The following is a 20,409-nucleotide window of genomic DNA, read 5'->3' as shown; positions in this document are numbered from 1 at the left end:
GAGTCAACATGAGAGAGACCAAGAGAGATCTCAATACTTTACATCGTCCTCAAGTAGACAACACTAAGGACAACAAATAGAAGAATGAGAATAACATATAGAAGAAGTAACAAAAGAGATCAAGAGAGGAGGAGAGAGTCTGCTATGCTAATGAAACTAGTCCAACACGTCATCCACCCCTCGATCTTGCTGATCAATATTTCGGGAAGGCAGGAAACACACTAGAGGAGGAACATCCAACACAGCAGATGGAGCTATCACAAGATCCAAACAAGGGCTATGTTCATGTTCCGAGCCACGTTGTTCTTGTCTAGGAGCTAGGATAAGTGCTTTAGAAAATTCGTTAGATAAATGGTTATCAACATCAACATATTCATATTCACTATCAGAGGAAAGAGGAGTAACATTTTCATCATGAATAACATTTTCATCTATATCATCATCAAGATTTATAAAAATAGGATCTTTAACTCGCACAGGATGAAGACCATCATGCATCTTATGTTTAGGAGATTTTGGCTCAATTTTCGGTTGAGGAGAAAATGGAATAATACTAGCTGAAGGTGTTTTTGGGGATTGCAAAGTTTGAGAAGCAGCTGCCTGAGCTCTAAGATGACACTTTCGTCGGCGTTCACGTGCAGAACAATTTCATCTAGTCTTAGTAGGAAGTTGAGAAGATTGAGGAGGAGGAATATTCTCATCCTTATCACTTGGGTGTTTAGGTTGTGGTCTCTTAGGTTGAACAATAGGAGAAGAAGAAGGTCTCTTTTCTCTATAAGAGGAAGGAGGAGGAACTGCTCCATATAAAGGAAGAATATTTGGTTTAGGAAGGAGACCAAGTCCATCATGACAAGGAGGTATAGGTCTAATTTTAGGAAGTTTATTAGATATAGGCATAGTCACATTCATAGGGATGGGTTGGGAATCTTCTTGAGGAAAGACATTAGTTTTATCTTTCAAAGGAAGAACTTCCTTCTCAAGAATGATAGGAATATCAAGTTTGGGTGTTCTAGGTTCACTTAGAGATAGGATCATATCTTTTTTCCACTTTTGATAAGATTTGAAAAGATGATCACTCTGCGGTGGAAGAGATTGGAATTGTTTAGGCCAAAAATAATCAATAGGAATGGTAGAAGTTCTTTCAGTTGGTTTAAAGAGACTATGATTGATAGTAACCACTTCACCATTATGGGGAAATTTCAAACACTTGTGAATAGGAGAAGCAATAGCTTTCATGGAAGATAGCCAAGGATAACCTAGCTTCACATGAAATTGTTCGGATGATGGAATAATAGCAAAGTCCACATCAAAGGATTTGTTATGGACCTCAATAGGTAATGTAATAGAACCAATTGCAGGAGAAGAAAATGCATCAAATAATTTCACAACCACATGTGTTTCGTCATAGATCACTTGATTCAATTGCAAAGTAAAAAGAAATTCTTCAGTAATGATATTAACCATACAAGAAGGATCAATAAGCACTCCACGGCAAGGTGTATTCTTGACTTTTGCAACTATATATAAAGGACCATCAGGTGCCCTGATAGTTTCACTGGAATCAAATGTGATGGAAGGTTCTTTAGGGATTTTCTGCTGTTCCACAAAGTTAATCACATTCGGAGTCATAGACACAAGACTATCATGTGAGAAAGAGGAATCATTAGTCTCAACCACATTAGAGGTATGAGAAGGTAATGGATTAGTAAAAATATTAATATTTTGGTTAGGAGGAGCTACAGATGTGTTGCCTTTATCATTCACACCAGAAATAGAGATAGTATTATTATCAATCAAATCTTGAATTTTACCCTTTAAAGCAATACATTTTTTGGTATCATGCCCAGGTTGACGATGAAATTGACAAAAATATTTGTTATCAAAATAGGGTGAATTAATCTTTGTAGGATCTATTTGCTTTATAGGAGGAAGAGTAAGCACATTTTGTTCCAATAACTTATTCATAATACTATGCAATGATTCATTCAAAGGAGTAAACTTTCTTTCTTTCTTGAAAAACTTAGAAATAGGAGGCACACCTGATGCTGCATTCACATTGTTGTTGATGATGTTTTCATTGAATTTAATGGACTCTCTATTCGGTTTAAACTTCCCAAATGGTTGTTGACTACTATCACCCTTATCACTCGGAGCCATAGGATTTGCTTGTTCCATTTGACTCACAGTCAGTTGATAATTGTGAAGAGTTGCGCACAACTATTGGAAAGAAGTAAACTCAGAAAACAGAAGTTTTTCTCTAATATCTTTTTGTAAATTAGAAATAAAGATTCTTTGAATATCATTGTCAGGTACTGGAAAAGAAATTTGAGCATACAAATGCTTATATCTACCAATGAAATCAGTCACTTTTTCTTTAACACCTTGTTTACAATGCATTAAATCAATCAAAGTAACTTTAGGACTTATATTGTTTTGAAATTGTTGAATAAAAGCATTTGCAAGTTGTTCGAAAGAAGTAATAGAATAGGAAGGCAACGAGCAATACCATTGTAGGGCTTTATCTCTTAATGTTCTAGTAAACAGTTTTGCAAGCAACCTTTGGTCATGAGCAAAATCAGTACATATTGTTTGAAAGGTCTTAACATGTGTTAGAGGATCACCCTTACCATTATAAAGCTCCAATTGTGGGATTTCAACATGTTTAGGGGGAAGAGCTCGAACAATGTCAAGAGAAAGTGGGCTCGCAACATCAAATGTGGGCACACTAGACTTAGATTGATTCATAGAGGCAATTTGTTGTTGTAAAGAAGAGATAGTTTGTGCAAGATTGTTAATGGTCGCTTCAGTCGAAGAGTTCATATTAGACGTGTTAGATTGTGATGGAGGTATTATATTATTGAAAGAAGGTATTGATTGAGAGTAAGGTGGTGGGACACTATGATAGTTAGTCATAGGAGATGATTGGAAAGGAGGAACACTACAAGGAGGAATGGAATGGTTAAATGAATTGCCCCCTTGCATCATGTTTATTTGTGGAGATGAAATAGGAACACTCATTGAAGGAATGAATGAAGAAGTTGGATTGAATGAAGGAAGAGGGTTGATTGAAGAAGAAGGATTGCCCCCATGACTGGTGATCATAGGTGGAATATCTTGTATTGAAGTAGTCATTATGTTTGATGTAAAGGTAGGTATACTAGCAATAGAAGTTGTCAAAGGAATAGAATGATTAACTTGAGTAGGAGGTTGTGTATAACCTAAAGTTTCGGCACAACTCTTCATAGGCATCACATTCGAATCCAAAATGTGTGCAATACCATGCAAAATATCAATTCCATTCTTATCACTTTGAACCATACGTTTTAGACCCTCAATTAATGAAAGAGCTTGACTATCAGGGTATTCTTGAGACATCCATTGTCGAAAATCATCAAATTGGTTATCCAATTTTGAAAGTTGTTCTACAGAAACCTCATGGAGAGCCTCTTCATCATTAAGAGGATTAGAGGAATTACCCATGTCCTCGTTAAAAAGGCCATTCAAATTAGGTTCCATCTCCTCAGTAATTAAACCTTGGAAAGACTTAATTCTAAGGCTTCGTCTAACGGGAATAGTGTAAGTAGGGCTTATTGTTGTAAAACACATGCACTAAAGAGAGAGAGAAGATTTTGAATTTTAGAGGTAGCAAATTTCAATAAAATTAGCCAATCTCCTAGATTTAAGCTGTTAAATACAATCAGGACAATCTCCCGAAATTTCAAAAAAAATGTCAGAGACCGTGGCGAACGAGGTGTACACGGTCCTCGCAACTTTTTTCGAAATTTTCAGGGATGAAAGTTATGATGATTTTAAAGCTAATCTGAAAAAATTGAGTGATTTTACGATTTGTAGATAGGCCAAATTAAAGTTGCAATCTCAAAATTGAACCCTACCAAGATTGTTGAAAAATGCAAAATTTGAATTTTGAAAAAGAGAGGGAAACTGAAATTTTGAATTTTATGATTTTAGAGGGAATACTGAAAGCAATGCAAGCTTTGAAATTTAAAAGTTGACTCAATTTCATGCAAAATTCAATTTTGAAAGCAGAAATCAAAGTTGTTGCAATTAAACACTTAATTTCAAAAGTCACAAACTGCAAAAATTTAAATAAAGCACTAGAATTTCGAATGAATGCCAACACACTTTTCAGATTTAGGACAGTAAGAAACACAATTTTGATATGAATTTTAATTTCAACAATTTTTGAATGATTATAAGCCTTAATCCAAGCAATCACTAGACCAACTTTGACTTTAATTTTGAAAGTGTTAGAATTGATAAAATCAACCAAGATTCTGGATTTTAGCAGAAAAATACAGTAAGATCTAGCTCCCGAAATTTCAGAAAAAATGTCGAGGACAATGGCGCTCGGGGTGCACACGGTCCTCGCAACTTTTTTCAAAATTTTCAGGGATGAGAGATATTGTGATTTTGTTGCGGAATCCAAAGTTACAGCTGATTTGGAGGTGTTTTGATCAGTGAAATCATCGGTCAAAGTTTGAATCAAAAGGGTTTTAAAAATTAGGGTTTTGACACTTAATTTTCAGGATTAGAGCACAAATATGATTTGACAATTTGCAATAGAAGGGTAGATCTGAAACAAGCATTAACAATTAAACATCTCACAAGCTCAATTACTAAAAAGAAAATTTAGGGTTTTTATGCAATTAACCTCTAAAATTTGCAAAAGATCAAACATGAAAATGTAATTAAGGAAGCAATTTTTTTCAGATCTAATCATGAATAATCAGAATTAGGATCTTCACGTCGGGTTCACCAAAATGTAAAGCGGAAAAATCGAACCCTAGGTGTTCCCCCCCAAGGAGAGAGAAGGGAGGTCACTAGGGTTGACGGTTTTCACTTAGGAGAGACTTTACATTCAAAAGAGGGGTTGAAACCCATAAGATCCAATCCCACACAATGCAAGACTAGATTCTAAATGAGTTTCAAGGGTTGTGATAGCAAGGATACCCTCTTTTGTAAAGAATGTAGATAGAATGATTGGACTAGGAATGCATGTAAAGTAAGAAAGATTCGCTCATAAACAGAGATAGGGATACCGGATGAAGCTGTGGACCTGAAATTAGCAGTAAAATGTCGAGATGATGTTGTCCTGCAAATTTGAGCGAAAGTTGAGGGGACGATGGTGCCCGGAGTGCACACGATCCTCCGAAAAATCCTTGAAACGAAGGGGGATCTGTTCATCTCTGCACAAGGATTCCAGATCTTCAATTACAGCCGCGTACCTGCAACCTACACACAGAAAAGAGAGGACGATTGGGGGGTTAGGGATTAGGGGTTTGCCTTTAGGTCAAACCCCGGTTTTGGAATTAACCAAGAAATGAGAATGCTATAAATGTAAATGTTTGTAATGTAAACAAGTACTGATACCTTGTTGTAAGAATGTTTGTATTCTTACATGCGAAGGTGTAATGATGTTGTATGTTGTATGTTGTAGGTGATCTCCTCTTCAATGGTTGAATCCTTGTCTTTGAATGCAACACCTAGCCTTGAATGGAGACTTAGAATACTCAATTGCTTGAAGGAATGCTTGAATGCTTGAATGTTTGAATGTTTGAATATCTCTTCCACCTCTTGCTTTTTCTTATTTTCTTCCCCCCTTTCTAGGAGAGGAAAAGTAGTTTATATACTTGTCAATTAGGGTTGAGAGATTGATTTTTCCGACCTTAGGCCGACCTAGAAGCATCATTTTCCGAATTGCAAACTTAAAGACCCGATGCCCAACAAGAGACTGAGCCCAAAATAGGGCCAGGGACCAGGGCACTGGGCGCCATGGTCCCACCTCCCGGGACAGTAGTGTGCAAGGAAGGATCAGGCCAAGGTGCAGAAATATGCAGTTTTTGATGTCACAAGCAGGTTTCGGGGTCTCCATTCAGGTTCAATGTTGCGCCACCATCGTGAAGACCCAAATGCAATCGAAATTGCAAGTGTCGCAATTTTAGGACGCTACACACACCATTTTCCATCTTTCAATTGTAGTTATAGGTTATCATTAGAGCCGACAATTTTCGGGAGATTTCAACACACAGGCACAAACCCATCATCAAAACTTGGGCTTGGATCTTGGGGACTAGGCTGCCCCAAGCACTAGTCCACTAGGACCAAGGAGCTCTAGAATTGGTATCAAACGTGTTGAAAATATGTGCAACATGTTATCATTGATGTCAACTTGGATGTGTTGTCATTGATGTCAACTTGAGGTCAACTTATGACCTATAAGACTTTTATAGAGGATAATTGATATTGTTGAAGAGGCTGAGAAATGTTGGGAGATCAACATGTTTGATAGAGACATTTAAGAGAGATGGTTTGATATGATAGTATAATTGAAATAAGTTTAGAAGACCATCTGTTGTATTCATGACAAAATATTAGTCTAAATGTATGGTTTGCATATGGTTACATATTGTTACACATGCTTTACACTTTGATTATGGGATGAAGTTACAATAATTGATGCCTATATGCTCAAGGAGTTAGATGAAGGTTAGTTATGCTTCTAGTCTTACTTGTATGGTTGAGGAAAATTATCTAAGGGTTGAATAGTGTATTTTTCCTAAGAAGATGCAAGTCATTATTTTGGTCCATATTCCTCTGCCTTGCATGGCTTGGCCTTGCGATTTTGGGGATAATTTTTTCAGTGACTAAGGAGTGTGCTTCTATGCTTTTATGTCATAATATATTCTAGAAAATTTAAGTTATGTTTGACTATTATTCAAGTTGCAATATAATAGGGTTAAATGTCTCAAATGATCACTAGAATGCTTTGTGTGTCGACTTGAATTTCATCCTCAAAATGCTACCTGCAACAAGTTAGTTTCACAAAATACAAAGGAAATGCTACAGGAAATCCAAATTCAACCAATGAAACTACATGAAATACATATTAAAATAAAAAATTATTTTTACCTTCATGTTTTAAGTCTCATTGTGTCCTAACTCCACTGTTCCTGGTTGCAGATGGTGTGCTCTCAGACAAGCATTGATAGCTTCCCAAATGGCATATGAAGAATGGACTGATAACTAGTAGTTAACTGATAATATGATATGAAATGCTAAATGACTATGCTAAAATGATTATGCTATATGATTATGCTATTTGCTTCAAGATTAAAACTCACAGATGCATAAGTTTTACAAATGATTAGCTTGCAAACTCACTTGAAGTCTAACTCTCTCTCAACTAAAACTCTTGATTTTATAGACTTTGAGAGGATAAAATGATGTGGCTCAGATCAATGATCATGATCAGATCTATAGATTTGGATGGTTGTGAGCAAAGGTGAAGGTTGAGAGAAAGGGGGACAAAGAAGACAAGTGTCACTCATCTCACCTTGACTGGGTTGTTGACTGAGGGAATCTAGGGATGGTTAGAGAAAATTTAGGCATGAGAGGACAAGTGGACTCAAGTCCTTCCTAAGATGTAGGGATGTTGGAGAGAATATAGGAGGTTATGAAATATGTGTACGTACACAATATTTCATTAAATTTGGAGGTTGAAGATAAATGATGAATTAATATTTAAGAAATATTAATTTTCTTAGCCACATGATGGATGAGTTGGCAAAGGGAAGATGAAGTGGAGATGGAAGGTGAGTTGGATAATAGATTAAATAATTTAAGAAATCATTTAATATTTGAGACTATAGGATAGAAGAATAATCATTAAATATTAGATATTCAAATGATTGAAGGAAATAATTAAATATCTAGATATTCAATTAATTGATCAGAAGAATAATTAAATATTAGATATTTAATTAATTAGAGGAATAGGATAGATGAATTAATTAATAGAAATACATGAAAAATGAATTAAATAAATTAATCTTTTCAAATTAACTATTTAATAGAAGAATAATTATTAAATAAATATAAAATATTTATTTAATCGCTCATAGGCATTTTTATGTGTATACACTTTGCATTCCTCTGAAGTAGCAGATATGCCCATGTGGACTTGGAAATGTGGTATGAGAGGTATAAGGGTTTATAAATATGAGTTTTAGATGATTACATGCTTCACAACACAATATCCAATATGTTATAATGTCACAGTCTATCTGGATTCCCATGTTTCTATTAGTTCAACTGGTTTCTCCACTTGCACCAACATTTGATGATCAATTCCTTCAAGAGGGTTGTGAAATATTGTAAATGGTATGCATTACTTAATTCTTGGTTCACATGTTTTTGGTTTCTCTCTGGTGGTGTAAAGGTAAATAGTTAACAAGTTTGGCAATGTTGTTGTTTGGGACGACAACATTGGTTCCTTCATCTATGATTAATCCTAACCTATCTAATTTTCTTTGGAGGATGTGTTGGGATGTTTTTGAGGTTTAATTATTCTTTGGATTGAATTGAAATAGGTATTTTTGTTTATCATACATGTGTTTGAAGCCAACCTATATTGTATCACATGTTTCTTTTGATAGATATTTTTGAAACCAACCTAATTGATGTTTTGAAGTGTTGCAGAGGGAATTTATAGAAGAACAAATCATTTATGAAAAAAAAAGAGGTGAATAAGAAAGATATTAGTTGAGTATGAATTTTATGAATTTAGTATGATGGAGTAATTGTGTTACAAAGGGACTACAATATCAACATATGACATATGCTTCTCTTATAGCAGTTTAGTTCATATTTTTCTCATTTAATATTTTATGTATCTTGCTGGAAGATAGTGTATCTCCTCAATAGGTCCATTTAATATTGTAACTTTCTCAACAAGTCTATTATGGAGCAGTGAGCTTCCTTAGCCAGTGAGCCTTAAAAAAAACATTATAAAAACTTGTTCATTACATTGTGAGATTGATGAATACTAAGAGGGGGGGGGGGGGGTGAATTAGTATACCAAAAAATAATCAACTCAAACTCTTAAACAATTTAGCAGATAACCAGTACAACAGATTCAGTAATAAACCAGTTAAGATAAATGCAAACCAAATATCAAACAAAGAATTCACCCACAAGAGCACAATCACCATAACACAAGATATTTGACATGGAAACCCAAATGGGAAAAACCACGGTGAGTAGAAACCCACAAGTAAATATCTGCAGAATAGAAACCAGACCGGTTAAGGTCATACAATGTTCTTCACCAGGACAGATCCTGTTAGGAATCTAGATCTCTGTTAGGAGATAAGTCCTGTTAAAGACTACCTTGTTAAAGGATTTCAGATCCACAGTTGTGAACCACCTTGTTAGAGGATTTACAAAGGCTTTTTTGGGCCTACCTAGTTAAGGGTTTCAGACTTGTTGAAGATGTAAGTAATCAACAAGTGAGTGATCTAGATACTAGCACAATATGCTTGGTTAGATCCTTGATAGCTCATTGTTAATGCATTTCAACATTACTTCAGTCTTCAGTATCTCCACACTCTAACTCTTCACACATACTTAATCTTCTTTGCAATGATCGCACATAACCTTCTCATACATCATACATCTCTCACATATGCAAACCCTAGACATGATGTCCTTATAAAGGAAACTGATTTCATGTCGGTCCAATAGGATTAAACTACAAGTTCCTAGGTTTAGTGCATCTAGACACATTTGGTAACATGACACAAAATCATCACCAAAGTGTCGGTGGATGATAACTCATCATAGAAATACCGGTTGGTAACTTGTAACAGAGTAATACCGGTTCATACAATATACCGATTATCGGTTGTCAAAAATGAAGACTGGAAAATGTTAACTACCACTTTGTTCCTTTGTACCACTTGAGATCCTCGAACTGCTTGAGGTATTCAAACTGCTTGGGTTCTCCATAGTGCTTGAGGTCTTCAGTCAATTTGTGACCGGTAAACATCTTCTACAAAACACCAATAGTCTAAAGACAATAATACATAATACCGGTTGGAACAATTATCGGTTGAGCATAACTCATACATCAAGAAAGTGTGTGTGCATCAATGACAATAAAAACATTATAAAAATTCCAACAATCTCCCCCTTTGGCATTGATGTCAACACTTAGGAAAATTTTGACATCTAAGTGTTTTTACAACAAAAATATGCCATAATCAAAATTACTCCCCCTAAGCATATACACTATCCCTTTTGCAGAAATTACAATGTATACTACTCCCCCAAAGTGGTAACATGAAAGTATACATGAAATGGTAACATTCACCAAAATTTAAAATACTACTCCGCCTTTGCCAACAATGACAAAGTAATGCAGAATAACCCCTGTTTCCTTATATATAAAAATAGAGTAAATGTTTATGACAATAGGGAATAAAACTTATAAAAAACAGATTTAAAATCCTGCATAAAAGTTTTCATGGCCAATGTTCATGACTCAAGTAATGAGGTAGCAACCTCACTTTCTGTCTGAATCTGGAATACCAGTTCTTCCATAGCATCAATGGTACTCATCTCTTGAGTTACCGTGATGGCTTCCAGATTGAGAAAACATTTATGAAGAATCTACAGTCTGGGTAATAAGACCAGTTGAAGCTCCTGCAAATCTTTTGTCTAGTTGCAGATTTCTGATTCCACCCTAGCAGTCTGCAGCTGATAATGATGAACCATTTGACCATATGTAGTAAATGAATCAGATGGCATCTTGAAGGTGCTAATGTATGCCTGGAACTCCAATTGGAGTTTATCTTTTTGCTTGAGCACATCACCACAAAATAGATGGGGTTGGTAGATTTTACTCAACAGTAATTTGCCCTCATCTATAACACCCCTGATATCCTTCTGCTGCTTCAAAAAGTTGTGACTGGACCTCATTCAATTTCTTGACTAAGGCATTGTTGAGTGCCTTTTCATGATTCTTGTTGGAAGTGGTTGCAACAACATCTTCCAAGCATTGTACTTGGTCCTCTACTACGGTACAAAGGAGTTTCAGCTTGGACAAAGAGGAATCGGTACTGGGGAGGTTAGTACTAGGAATCAAACTGGTAATGGTGTCAACCGCAGTTTGTATGACAACCCTTTCCTTCTTCCTCCGCAACTCTTCCAATCTTTCTTGTGCCATTTTGATGGCTCGCAGCAGCTCGGACTCATCTGTTGATTGAAGGTCAATCGAACTGGTGGTGTCAACTGATTTGGCTTGACCATCGGTTGCCTTGGGAGTCTCCACTTGTTTGGTTTTCTCTGCTTCCTTCTCCTCTACTGCTCTTTTCTTTTCCTCTTCTTTCTTCTTTTGCTCCTCTTCTTGTTTCTTCTTCAGTTCTTCCTTCTTCTTGTCTTCTTCCTACTTTTTCTTTTCTTCCTCCTTCTTTTTCTCCTCTTCTTTCCTCTTCTCCTCTTTTTTTCTCTTCTCTTCTTCTTTTCTATTCTCTTCTTCTTGTTTCCTCTTCTCCTCCTCTTTCTTTTTCTCTTCCTCTTTCCTCTTGTCTTCCTCTTTCTTTACTTTTTCCACTTGCTCTTTCTTCATTTGTTTTTTGTCCTGCTTCTCTTTTTCAGCTTTTTGCTTGTCTTGTTTCTCTTTCTCTGCTTTTTCTTTGTCCCGTTTCTCCTTCTTTATGTCTGAAGTAACATCCTCAACATATAATGCATCCACATTAATGGGATCATTTTTCTCTATCACTCTTTCCCCTTTACTATCAAATGCTTCATTCGGTTTGCCTGATGTTAGATCAGGTGCTGGTTCAGCCTTCAGATTGGCCTCAGACACTTGGTGTAACTAGATAGAAGCTTTGGCATGTAAATGTGTGTCCTTCTCCACTTCAGAAGATTTACCTTCTAGTAGCCTGAGTCTTGTTCTTCTCATGAAGAAGAGGCCTTTGTTCTTATCCATTATCTCAAATAAGGCATAATTAGAGGCATCAGGAAAGTATTGTGCAAAGACTCTCTCCCTTATTTCCTGTTCCTTTTCAATTTCAATGCGCCATTTATTATCTAAAGAATTGTACAAAGAATCTGTTGCAACCGATCTGATTTCAGATGACGACCGGTCATTAACACACAAATATTTGATAACTTCCTGCTCTACTTCTTCTTTCTCATTATCAGTGAAATCATCAAAATACTCTTTTAAATCATCAAGAACTTTCCTCTTTATATTCTTAATAGTCCTCTGACAATGTGTCACTGGTTTATAAGAAGAGATGTCTATATTTACCGATGCAGAGGTTGCAAGAACATTACCGGTAGACTTGGCTTTCTTGCTTATTTGCCTTGTCTTTTTTGATTGGATTTCCGATTCAGTATCCTCTGACTCCGACGAGCTAGTTTTGGTTTTTTCGCTTCCTCTCAAAGACTTTAGCAGGAACAACCTTCGGTTTTTTCTTAGTAGGTGACCGCTTGGTCACTTTTGGACTGGCAGAGGTAACTGGTGTAGATACTGATGACACTACTTTATCCTTTTTCTATTTTGGTTCTTCAACCGGTGTTACCCTCTCCAAGTAGGTGCTTGTTCTCTTTTTCTTCGCATCTACTGGTGAGGCAAGTAGGGTAGAGGCATACCTAATCAACATATCATACATCACTTCATACCCCATTGGCTCAATTGCTTCCTTTCTCGGTTCCACTGCTTCAATTATGTAGTCATCAATCCTTATTGTGAAGAAGATGTCATCTTCATATTTCTTCACAATATCACCAGATATCCTCATTCTTTGGCTCATTTTCCTCTTGAATTAATCAAAATATTTATTAAGAACCTCAGGATATCCAGTTCCCACTGCTTAAAGACTTTCCCTAATTTGCTTGGAAACCAGTTGGTCAACAGACCATTGAACATCACCTACTCTAGGGAAATAGCCTTGAAAGTAGAAGAATAGGCCAACCAAAAGTTATCCAAACCTGAACCTTAGAGCATTGTCTTGTTTGGTGGAATTTATTTTCAATAGCAGTTGCTTCTATAAATAGGTACATAAGTCAAATGTAGTCCCTTCCTTGATCATCCAGTAAGCGACATTTACCGTAGCAGTAGGGACAAAGTTCATTCTGCTGGCATAGAATACCCAATAACCAATCACCATGCAAGCATACTTCACTAGATCATCTTTGATGGTGTTGATGGTCATCGCCCATTGGTCGCTTAGAGAACCAGTGAGGTTAGTCATTTCAGTCTTGGTGACCTTCCTTAGAGTTGGCACCTCTCCAATGTTACAAAAATTGGTGACGACATGAATTGCCTCCAGTGTGATGTCATGCATGCACTTGAGATACAACTTATCACCATGTACTCTTCTAAGGATGATGCGAATGTGATCTTCTATGAAATCTTCCAGAAAATACACCACATTGTGCAGTTTCATCTTCTCTAGGATTCTATATTCAAGTTTAATTTTCTTGTCATCCCCACAAAACAGACCTAGCTGGGAATGAATCACTAGGGATCCTAGGTCTTCCAATTTACAATCAATATATCCTAAAATATCTTCCTCAACTATAACTCTGGCGGGTATCTGGGATAGGGCATTGTATTTCATCTTCTTTTGAATAAATTCAGTTGAATCTACAGGTGCACTAGAACTAGAGTGTGATGCAGATGCCATGATAAGAAAGAAATTCGAGGAATACCTTCACAATCCAGAATTTAGGGTTTAGCAATGTCTCCCACAATACACCACTTCAGTTGCTCGATTACTGCTTAGTGTTCTTCACTGATACATTGAAAATGATCGTTGGATTCCTCTGCAAGATTTTTTATTTCACTTTGAATTGCTAGATGAATCGCTCTTTGTCACTCTGCACTTGAATATTCTTCGCTCAAAAAATAGATAAGTGAAAATGATGACCAAAATCCTTTTAAATAGACTTTTCACCTACCATAATAAATGCATCACCATTAGGGCATAAACCCTAATTTTGCCTTTTACCACTTCAAGTCTTCTGTCGATTGACAGGTAACGTATATCGGTTAAGGTCTTTACCGATATAAATTAGGGGTTCAAATATTTCATCGATATGCTCCCCCTAAGCTTTTCTGAAGCTCAGTTTACCAGTTTTGAGACTTCCACACTAGGTGCAGAAACTGGTTCATCATGTGACACTTCTTCAGGTTTCTTTTTCCAAGTTTTATTCATTCCTGCTTGAACAGTTTCAACATCAATCTTCCCTTTTGGAGTGATCGGTATATCATCTGATAGCTTCTTTCTCATTCTGCAGGTTCCGGTAGTGTGTCCCACTTTGTTGCAATGATAGCATACCATTCCAGGTGTTCTCCATGGTCCATTATTCATACTACCATTCTTCCTTATGCATGCTGCAACAATGTGACCACTACCATGATAGATCAAACAGGTTGCTCTCCAACCAGTTGTCGCTTGATAGCCACCTGACCAATGGTCATAGGTATTATATCGGTTGGGATTCCGGTTCACAGAGGGTTCCGGGATAACTCCTTGAGTCCTTGGAGGGTATCTCCCAGTGTTGTGCAAAATAGACCTGTATTCAAATGTTCTATGCCCAAACTTGTTGCATGCATAGCAGTTTCCATTGAATCTATTGGATCTAGGCTTATTGTTTAGAAAATAAGGAAAATTATTGTAGGCCTTGCTTCTACACACATTAGCAATATGTCCTTCCTTAAGACAATTGAAGCAAACAGGTTTAAACTTTTGCTTACCTTTATCCTTGGATGTTGTTTGCTTCTTTGATGCTTCAGCTTTTGTTCCAGAGTTCTCACCTTCCTCATACCTAGAGAAACCAAGTCCAGTGGTATTCTTTACCGGTTTTGCTGATTCAAGCTTTTGCTTTAGCTTAGTAGTACTCTGATTGAATTTGGCAATTATCTCCTTTGACTCAGTAAGTTGCTTGGAAATAGAAGCATTGGATTCCTTCAAGGTTGCATTCTCAGAAATAGCCATGTTTAGTTCACCTTGCATTTCTTCTTTTTCCACATTACTCTCTTGGAGATGAGCGGTAAGGGCACTGATTTCTTGCTTCAGCTTGGAGATCTCATGATCTTTGTCTTTTACTAGATCTTCAACTTTCCTTCGGTTCTCAAGCTCTTGACACATTCTCATAGTCAGTCCTTCCAACTCCTTTCTCAGGTTGGCTTTAGATTCATTCATTTTTTCAACTTCTTCAACTAGGGCATCCATGTCAGCTTCATCAAAAGAGCTATTTTCAGTAAGTTCCATCAGTTTCTCAGCATGCTCTCTTCTCTTGGCCAAAGAGGCTTTATACTTGACTTTGAGTTCATCATAAGCTCTCTCAGTCTGAGTGAGATGATGAGTAAGGTCCCTCACAGTGTATTCCCCCATATCTCCTTCCAAGTGGTTAGACTTGTAGAAAGGTTGGCTCTGATACCAATTGATGAATACTAAGAGGGGGGGGGGGGTGAATTAGTATACCAGAAAATACTAAAGTCAAACTCTTAAACAATTTAGCAGATAATCAGTACAACAGATTCAGTAATAAACCGATTAAGATAAATGCAAACAAAATAGCAAACAAAGCATTCACCCATAAGAGCACAATCACCATAACACAAGATATTTGATGTGGAAACCCAAATGGGAAAAACCACGGTGAGCAGAAACTCACAAGTAACTATCTGCATAATAGAAACCAGACCGGTTAAGGTCATACAATGTTCTTCACCAGAATAGATCCTATTAGGAGATAAGTCCTGTTAAAGACTACCTTGTTAAAGGATTTCAGATCCATAGTTGTGAACCACCTTGTTAGAGGATTTACAAAGGATTTTCTGGGCCTACCCAGTTAAGGGTTTCAGACTTGTCAAAGATGTGAGTAATCAACAAGTGAGTGATCTAGATACTAGCACAGTATGCTTGGTTACATTATTGATATCTCATTGTTAATGCATTTTAGCATTACTTCAGTCTTCAGTATCTCCACACAATAACTCTTCACATAGACTTAATCTTCTCTGCAATGACCGCACATAACCTTCTCATACATCATACATCTCTCACATATGCAAACCCTAGACATGATGTCCTTATAAAGGAAACTGATTTTATGTCGGTCCAATAGGATTAAACTACAATTTCCTAGGTTCAGTGCATCTAGACACAGTTGGTAACATGACACAAAATCACCGCCAAAGTGTTGGTGGATGATAACTTATCACAGAAATATCGGTTGGTAACTCATCACAAAGTAATACCGATTCATACGATATACCGATTACCGGTTGTCAAAAATGAAGATTGGAAAATGTTAACTACCACTTTGTTCCTTCGTACCGCTTGAGATCCTCGAACCACTTGAGGTATTCAAACTACTTGGGTTCTCCATAGTGCTTGAGGTATTCAGTCAATTTGTGACCGGTAAACATCTTCTGCAAAACACCAATAGTCTAAAGACAATAATACATAATACCGGTTGGAACAATTACCAGTTGAGCATAACTCATACATCAAGAAAGTGTGTGTCCATCAATGACAATCAAAACATCATCAAAATTCCAATAGAGATAACTCTCATCGTGGTTATTCCATCGTTGGTTTTTCTATGTATAAATATTGGTGCTCTTGTGTGGTGTATGCTTTGTTTTAGTTAATACTTTTGGTAGATCCGATTTAATGTTTAATTTTGAAATGGATGTTTAGTTTAAGTTAATGCTAATACACCCCCCCCTCTTAGCATCCAAGTGTATTCAACAAACCATTTTGTTAGATTCAATGATAGTCCCAAAGACACTGAGAGGGGGGGTGAATCAGTGGCTAATCGGTTAGCAGAATATTTAAATTTATTAAAAACTTTGCATCCCAAAACAATGTACCGGTAAATAAGAATTAATGCTGCAAATAAGAATAATAGAGACAACATAGAAACACACCATAACACAAGATATTTAACGAGGAAACCTTGTGTGGGAAAAACCTCGGTGGGATTTGTGACCCACAATATTTACTCACTGGGCAATGAATAAATACTACTTACAATGAGGGGCCTGCAAATGTAGGGAGGTCAAATGCCTAGAGCTCATTGCTCAATCATAAAATAGGAGTCACATTGACTACAAAATGGATTATCAAAATCCAATACAATGTACCGTTCAAAACAACATCTCATATGCCAGGTTTAGTACCGGTTTAAGCCTAGACAATAACCAAAACCTTTGCTGTCAACTATATCACTTTATACAAAATTGCCTTATACTTCTCATCCATCTCACACCTCTTTGTCATTAAAATGACCTATAAGATCTCATACATATATGAGTCTTTTACAATATACCATGTTGGCTTTACAAAGGATAATTACATTACAAAACAATAAACAAAAGTTTATTCCATGTCGGCTTGAGTGCCGGTATGTATTGTTGCTGATGCCGGTGAAGTGCTTGTCGGTGTTTGTAGAAATCTATTATCGGTGCCAGTATCTATCCGTGTCTGCCAGATGATTGCTAGTTAGTTTTCTAGTTGGTTTCCATCAATGACAACATCAACTATTCTCATAAGAGTGTAGAATATGAACAATATCCCCCTTTGGCATTGATGGCAACACTCATGAGAAAAATCCAAAAACTGTTTCAAAAAACTGAAGTCCAAAAAGATTCCAAAAAGATGTGCTCCCCCTGAGCAAGTGATTTCCTCTATACAAGTATTTTTCTCTCCATTACTCCCCCTTTGACATCAATGACAAAGGATGTCATCAAAAGAGTACAAAAATTTCACCTCAAGGTCTGTAACCGGTTGGTTACAATCTGAAAGATATCTGCCAAAATTAAATTAAGACTTTGCATAAACCTTTTGCTATCATTCAAAGTTGCCTCAGTTTGTTGGATCATGCTGGTGAGATAATGCATGTTTCCTCCAGTGATTGCTCTCCTTTAGCTAATGCCTTAGATATTTCAATTCTCCGAGCATCCCAAAATAGTGTATCGGTAAATAAGAATTTATGCAGCAAATAAGAATAATAGAGATAGCATAGAAACACACCATAACACAAGATATTTAACAAGAAAACCCGACATGGGAAAAATCTCGATGGGATTAGTGACCCACAATATTTACTCACTGACCAATGAATAAATACTACTTACAATGAGGGGCATGCACATGCAGGGAGGCCAACTGCCTAGAGCTCACTGCTCAATCACAAAATAGGAGTCACACTGACTACAAAATGGATTATCAAAATCCAATATAATGTATTGTTCAAAACAACATCTCATATGCCAAGTTCAGTACCAGTTTAAGCTTAGACAATAACCAAAACCTTCGTTGTCAACTATATTACTTTATACAAAATTGCCTTATACTTCTCATCCATCTGATACCTCTCTATCATTAAAATAACCTATAAGATCTCATACATATATGAGTCTTTTACAATATACAATGTCATCTTTATAAAGGATAATTACATTACAAAACAATAAACAAAAGTTTATTCCATCCCGACCTGAGTGTCGGTATGCATTGTTACCGATGCCGGTGAAGTGCCTGCTGGTGTATGTAGAAATCTATTGTTGATGTCGGTATCTACCAGTGTCTACCAGATGATTGCCAGTTGGTTTGCTCGTTGGTTTCCATCAATGACAACATCAACTATTCTCATAAGAGTGTAGAATGCCAACAATCTCCCCCTTTGGCATTGATGGCAACACTCATGAGAAAAATCCAAAAACTGTTTCCAAAAACTGAAGTCCAAAAATATTCCAAAAAGATGTGCTCCGCCTAAGCATGTGATTTCCTCTGTACAAGTATTTTTCTCTCCATTACTCCCCCTTTGACATCAATGACAAAGGATGTCATCAAAAGAGTACAAAAATTTCACCTCAAAGTCTGTAACCGATTGGTTACAATTTGAAAGATATCTGGCAAAATTAAATTTAGACTCTGCATAAACCTTTTGCTATCATTCAAAGTTGCCTCAGTCTATTGGATCATGTCGGTGAGATAATGCATGTGTTCCTTCGGTGATCGCTCTCCTTGAGCTAATGCCTTAGATATTTCAATTCTCCGAGTAATCAGATTGTCTAGCTTAGGACCAAGTTTATCTTTAAGTCCCAGGCATTTGACCTTATCCTTTCCTTCTCTTTCTCAAGTTTCTCTAAGTTCTCCTCAAAACCTGCCATTTCCTGCTCAAAAACTGATATATGTTCGGATGAACCAATTATATTATCTTCTATGTCATCAATTTCTTTCTATGTTTTTTTGATCTCCTTATCTATGTCCTCTATCAAAAGGTGAGGTTCACATGTTTCCCTATATATCTCCTTATATTCCAAAATTGTAGAGTTAAGTACTGGTAATAATGTATTTACATGATCTGTACATTTCTTTATAGTGTCTTCAAAGAATGTGTTTTTCTCCTTTTCAACTCTCTCCTTAATTGTGGCCTCATTCACCTTGTCAATAGTTATTACTTTATCGGCAATAAATTTGGACAATGTGTCCAATTTACCTAAAGAATCCTTAATGTATTTTGTTTTGCTATTTGGTGCAATCAACTTAAGAATAGGTAATGTGTTATCAATTGACTTATAGGACAATGCATTACAATCCATTATCTTCTTAATTGAATCCAAAAGTACCTCTGTAACACTGGTAGGTCTGAATTCACCCGTAGATGTGTTGGATATCTGACCAATCATTTTTATTACCTCTTTGCTTCCATCAGATGTGTCCATTTTTCTTGCATTTTCTTCTGGTGGATCAGTCTATGTTTGCATCTCAACTTTTAAAGGTTTCTCAGACTATTGCAATGTTTATGTGATTGTCGGTTTCTTTGTCTCTGTGTGCACCTCTGCCTCAGTTTGTTTCTCTTTTAGTTTCTTTGAAAGTTCAACTACCAGATTCTCAGTCTTTGGTGGCCCTGTGCTAGTACCTTTATCTTCAGTAGGTTCTTCAATCTGTGTCGGTTTCTCTGTTTGTGTTGATGTCTCTGTTTCAATAGTTTGTACTAGTTCCTCTGCTATGTTGCTATTGTCAACATTGTCTGCCTTAACTTTAGAGGTTTCCTTATCCACAACAATGTTTACCTCTTGTGTATCCACATTCATTGTAAAAAGAATCTTTGAGTCAGGATTAGTATCATCATGTCTTATTCCTTCAGTGTCAGTAACCGGTAGATCTTCTGAGTGTACCGGTGCAGTATCCAAAGGTGGTGGTGGAAGATTGTCAGTAATCTTAATGTTTGGAACTCCACCAATTTTTCCTTTACCCTTGTCCTTTAGATAAACCTTAAATGTCTTCTTTGGTGTGCTCTTTTCCTCTTGTTTTTCTTTCTCCTCAAAGAATATATCCCAATTGTCTGCTATTTCTTTTGCAATTTCCTTTACTCTTCCTGCCATTAGGCTCACTTGCCAGTGTCCGCTAGCAAAAACTGATCGGTTAGCCTCATAAATAAGTTCATCAATTTCTTCCTTTGATTTAACCGGATGAACTACCAAGAGGGCTTCATCTTTTAGTTTCTTGTCTAATTCCATCATTGATAGCCTTTTAGCCTCTAGTCTCATGTAGAGATCATTTGGTAGCTCATCAA

The 20,409-nt window shown here is 36.6% G+C and overlaps 1 protein-coding gene across 1 annotated transcript in view; it reads right to left on the bottom strand.

Annotated features, from left to right (window-relative positions):
* LOC131874444 (uncharacterized) overlaps window positions 1-20,353 on the bottom strand; it is a 134,989-nt gene extending 114,636 nt beyond the window's left edge. Inside the window, exons 1-3 of the mRNA XM_059217826.1 lie at window positions 20,228-20,353; window positions 19,670-19,885; window positions 11,405-11,647 (exon numbers count right to left, since the gene is read on the bottom strand). Of these exons, the coding sequence (XP_059073809.1) occupies window positions 11,405-11,647; window positions 19,670-19,885; window positions 20,228-20,353 (585 nt within the window). The remainder of the gene's footprint in view (window positions 1-11,404; window positions 11,648-19,669; window positions 19,886-20,227) is intronic.
* Window positions 20,354-20,409: the final 56 nt, after the last annotated feature.

This window comes from Cryptomeria japonica, chromosome 3, assembly GCF_030272615.1.
Source record: "Cryptomeria japonica chromosome 3, Sugi_1.0, whole genome shotgun sequence".
Classification (NCBI taxonomy): Eukaryota; Viridiplantae; Streptophyta; class Pinopsida; order Cupressales; family Cupressaceae; genus Cryptomeria; species Cryptomeria japonica.
This window is presented reverse-complemented; position numbering and strand designations above follow the sequence as displayed.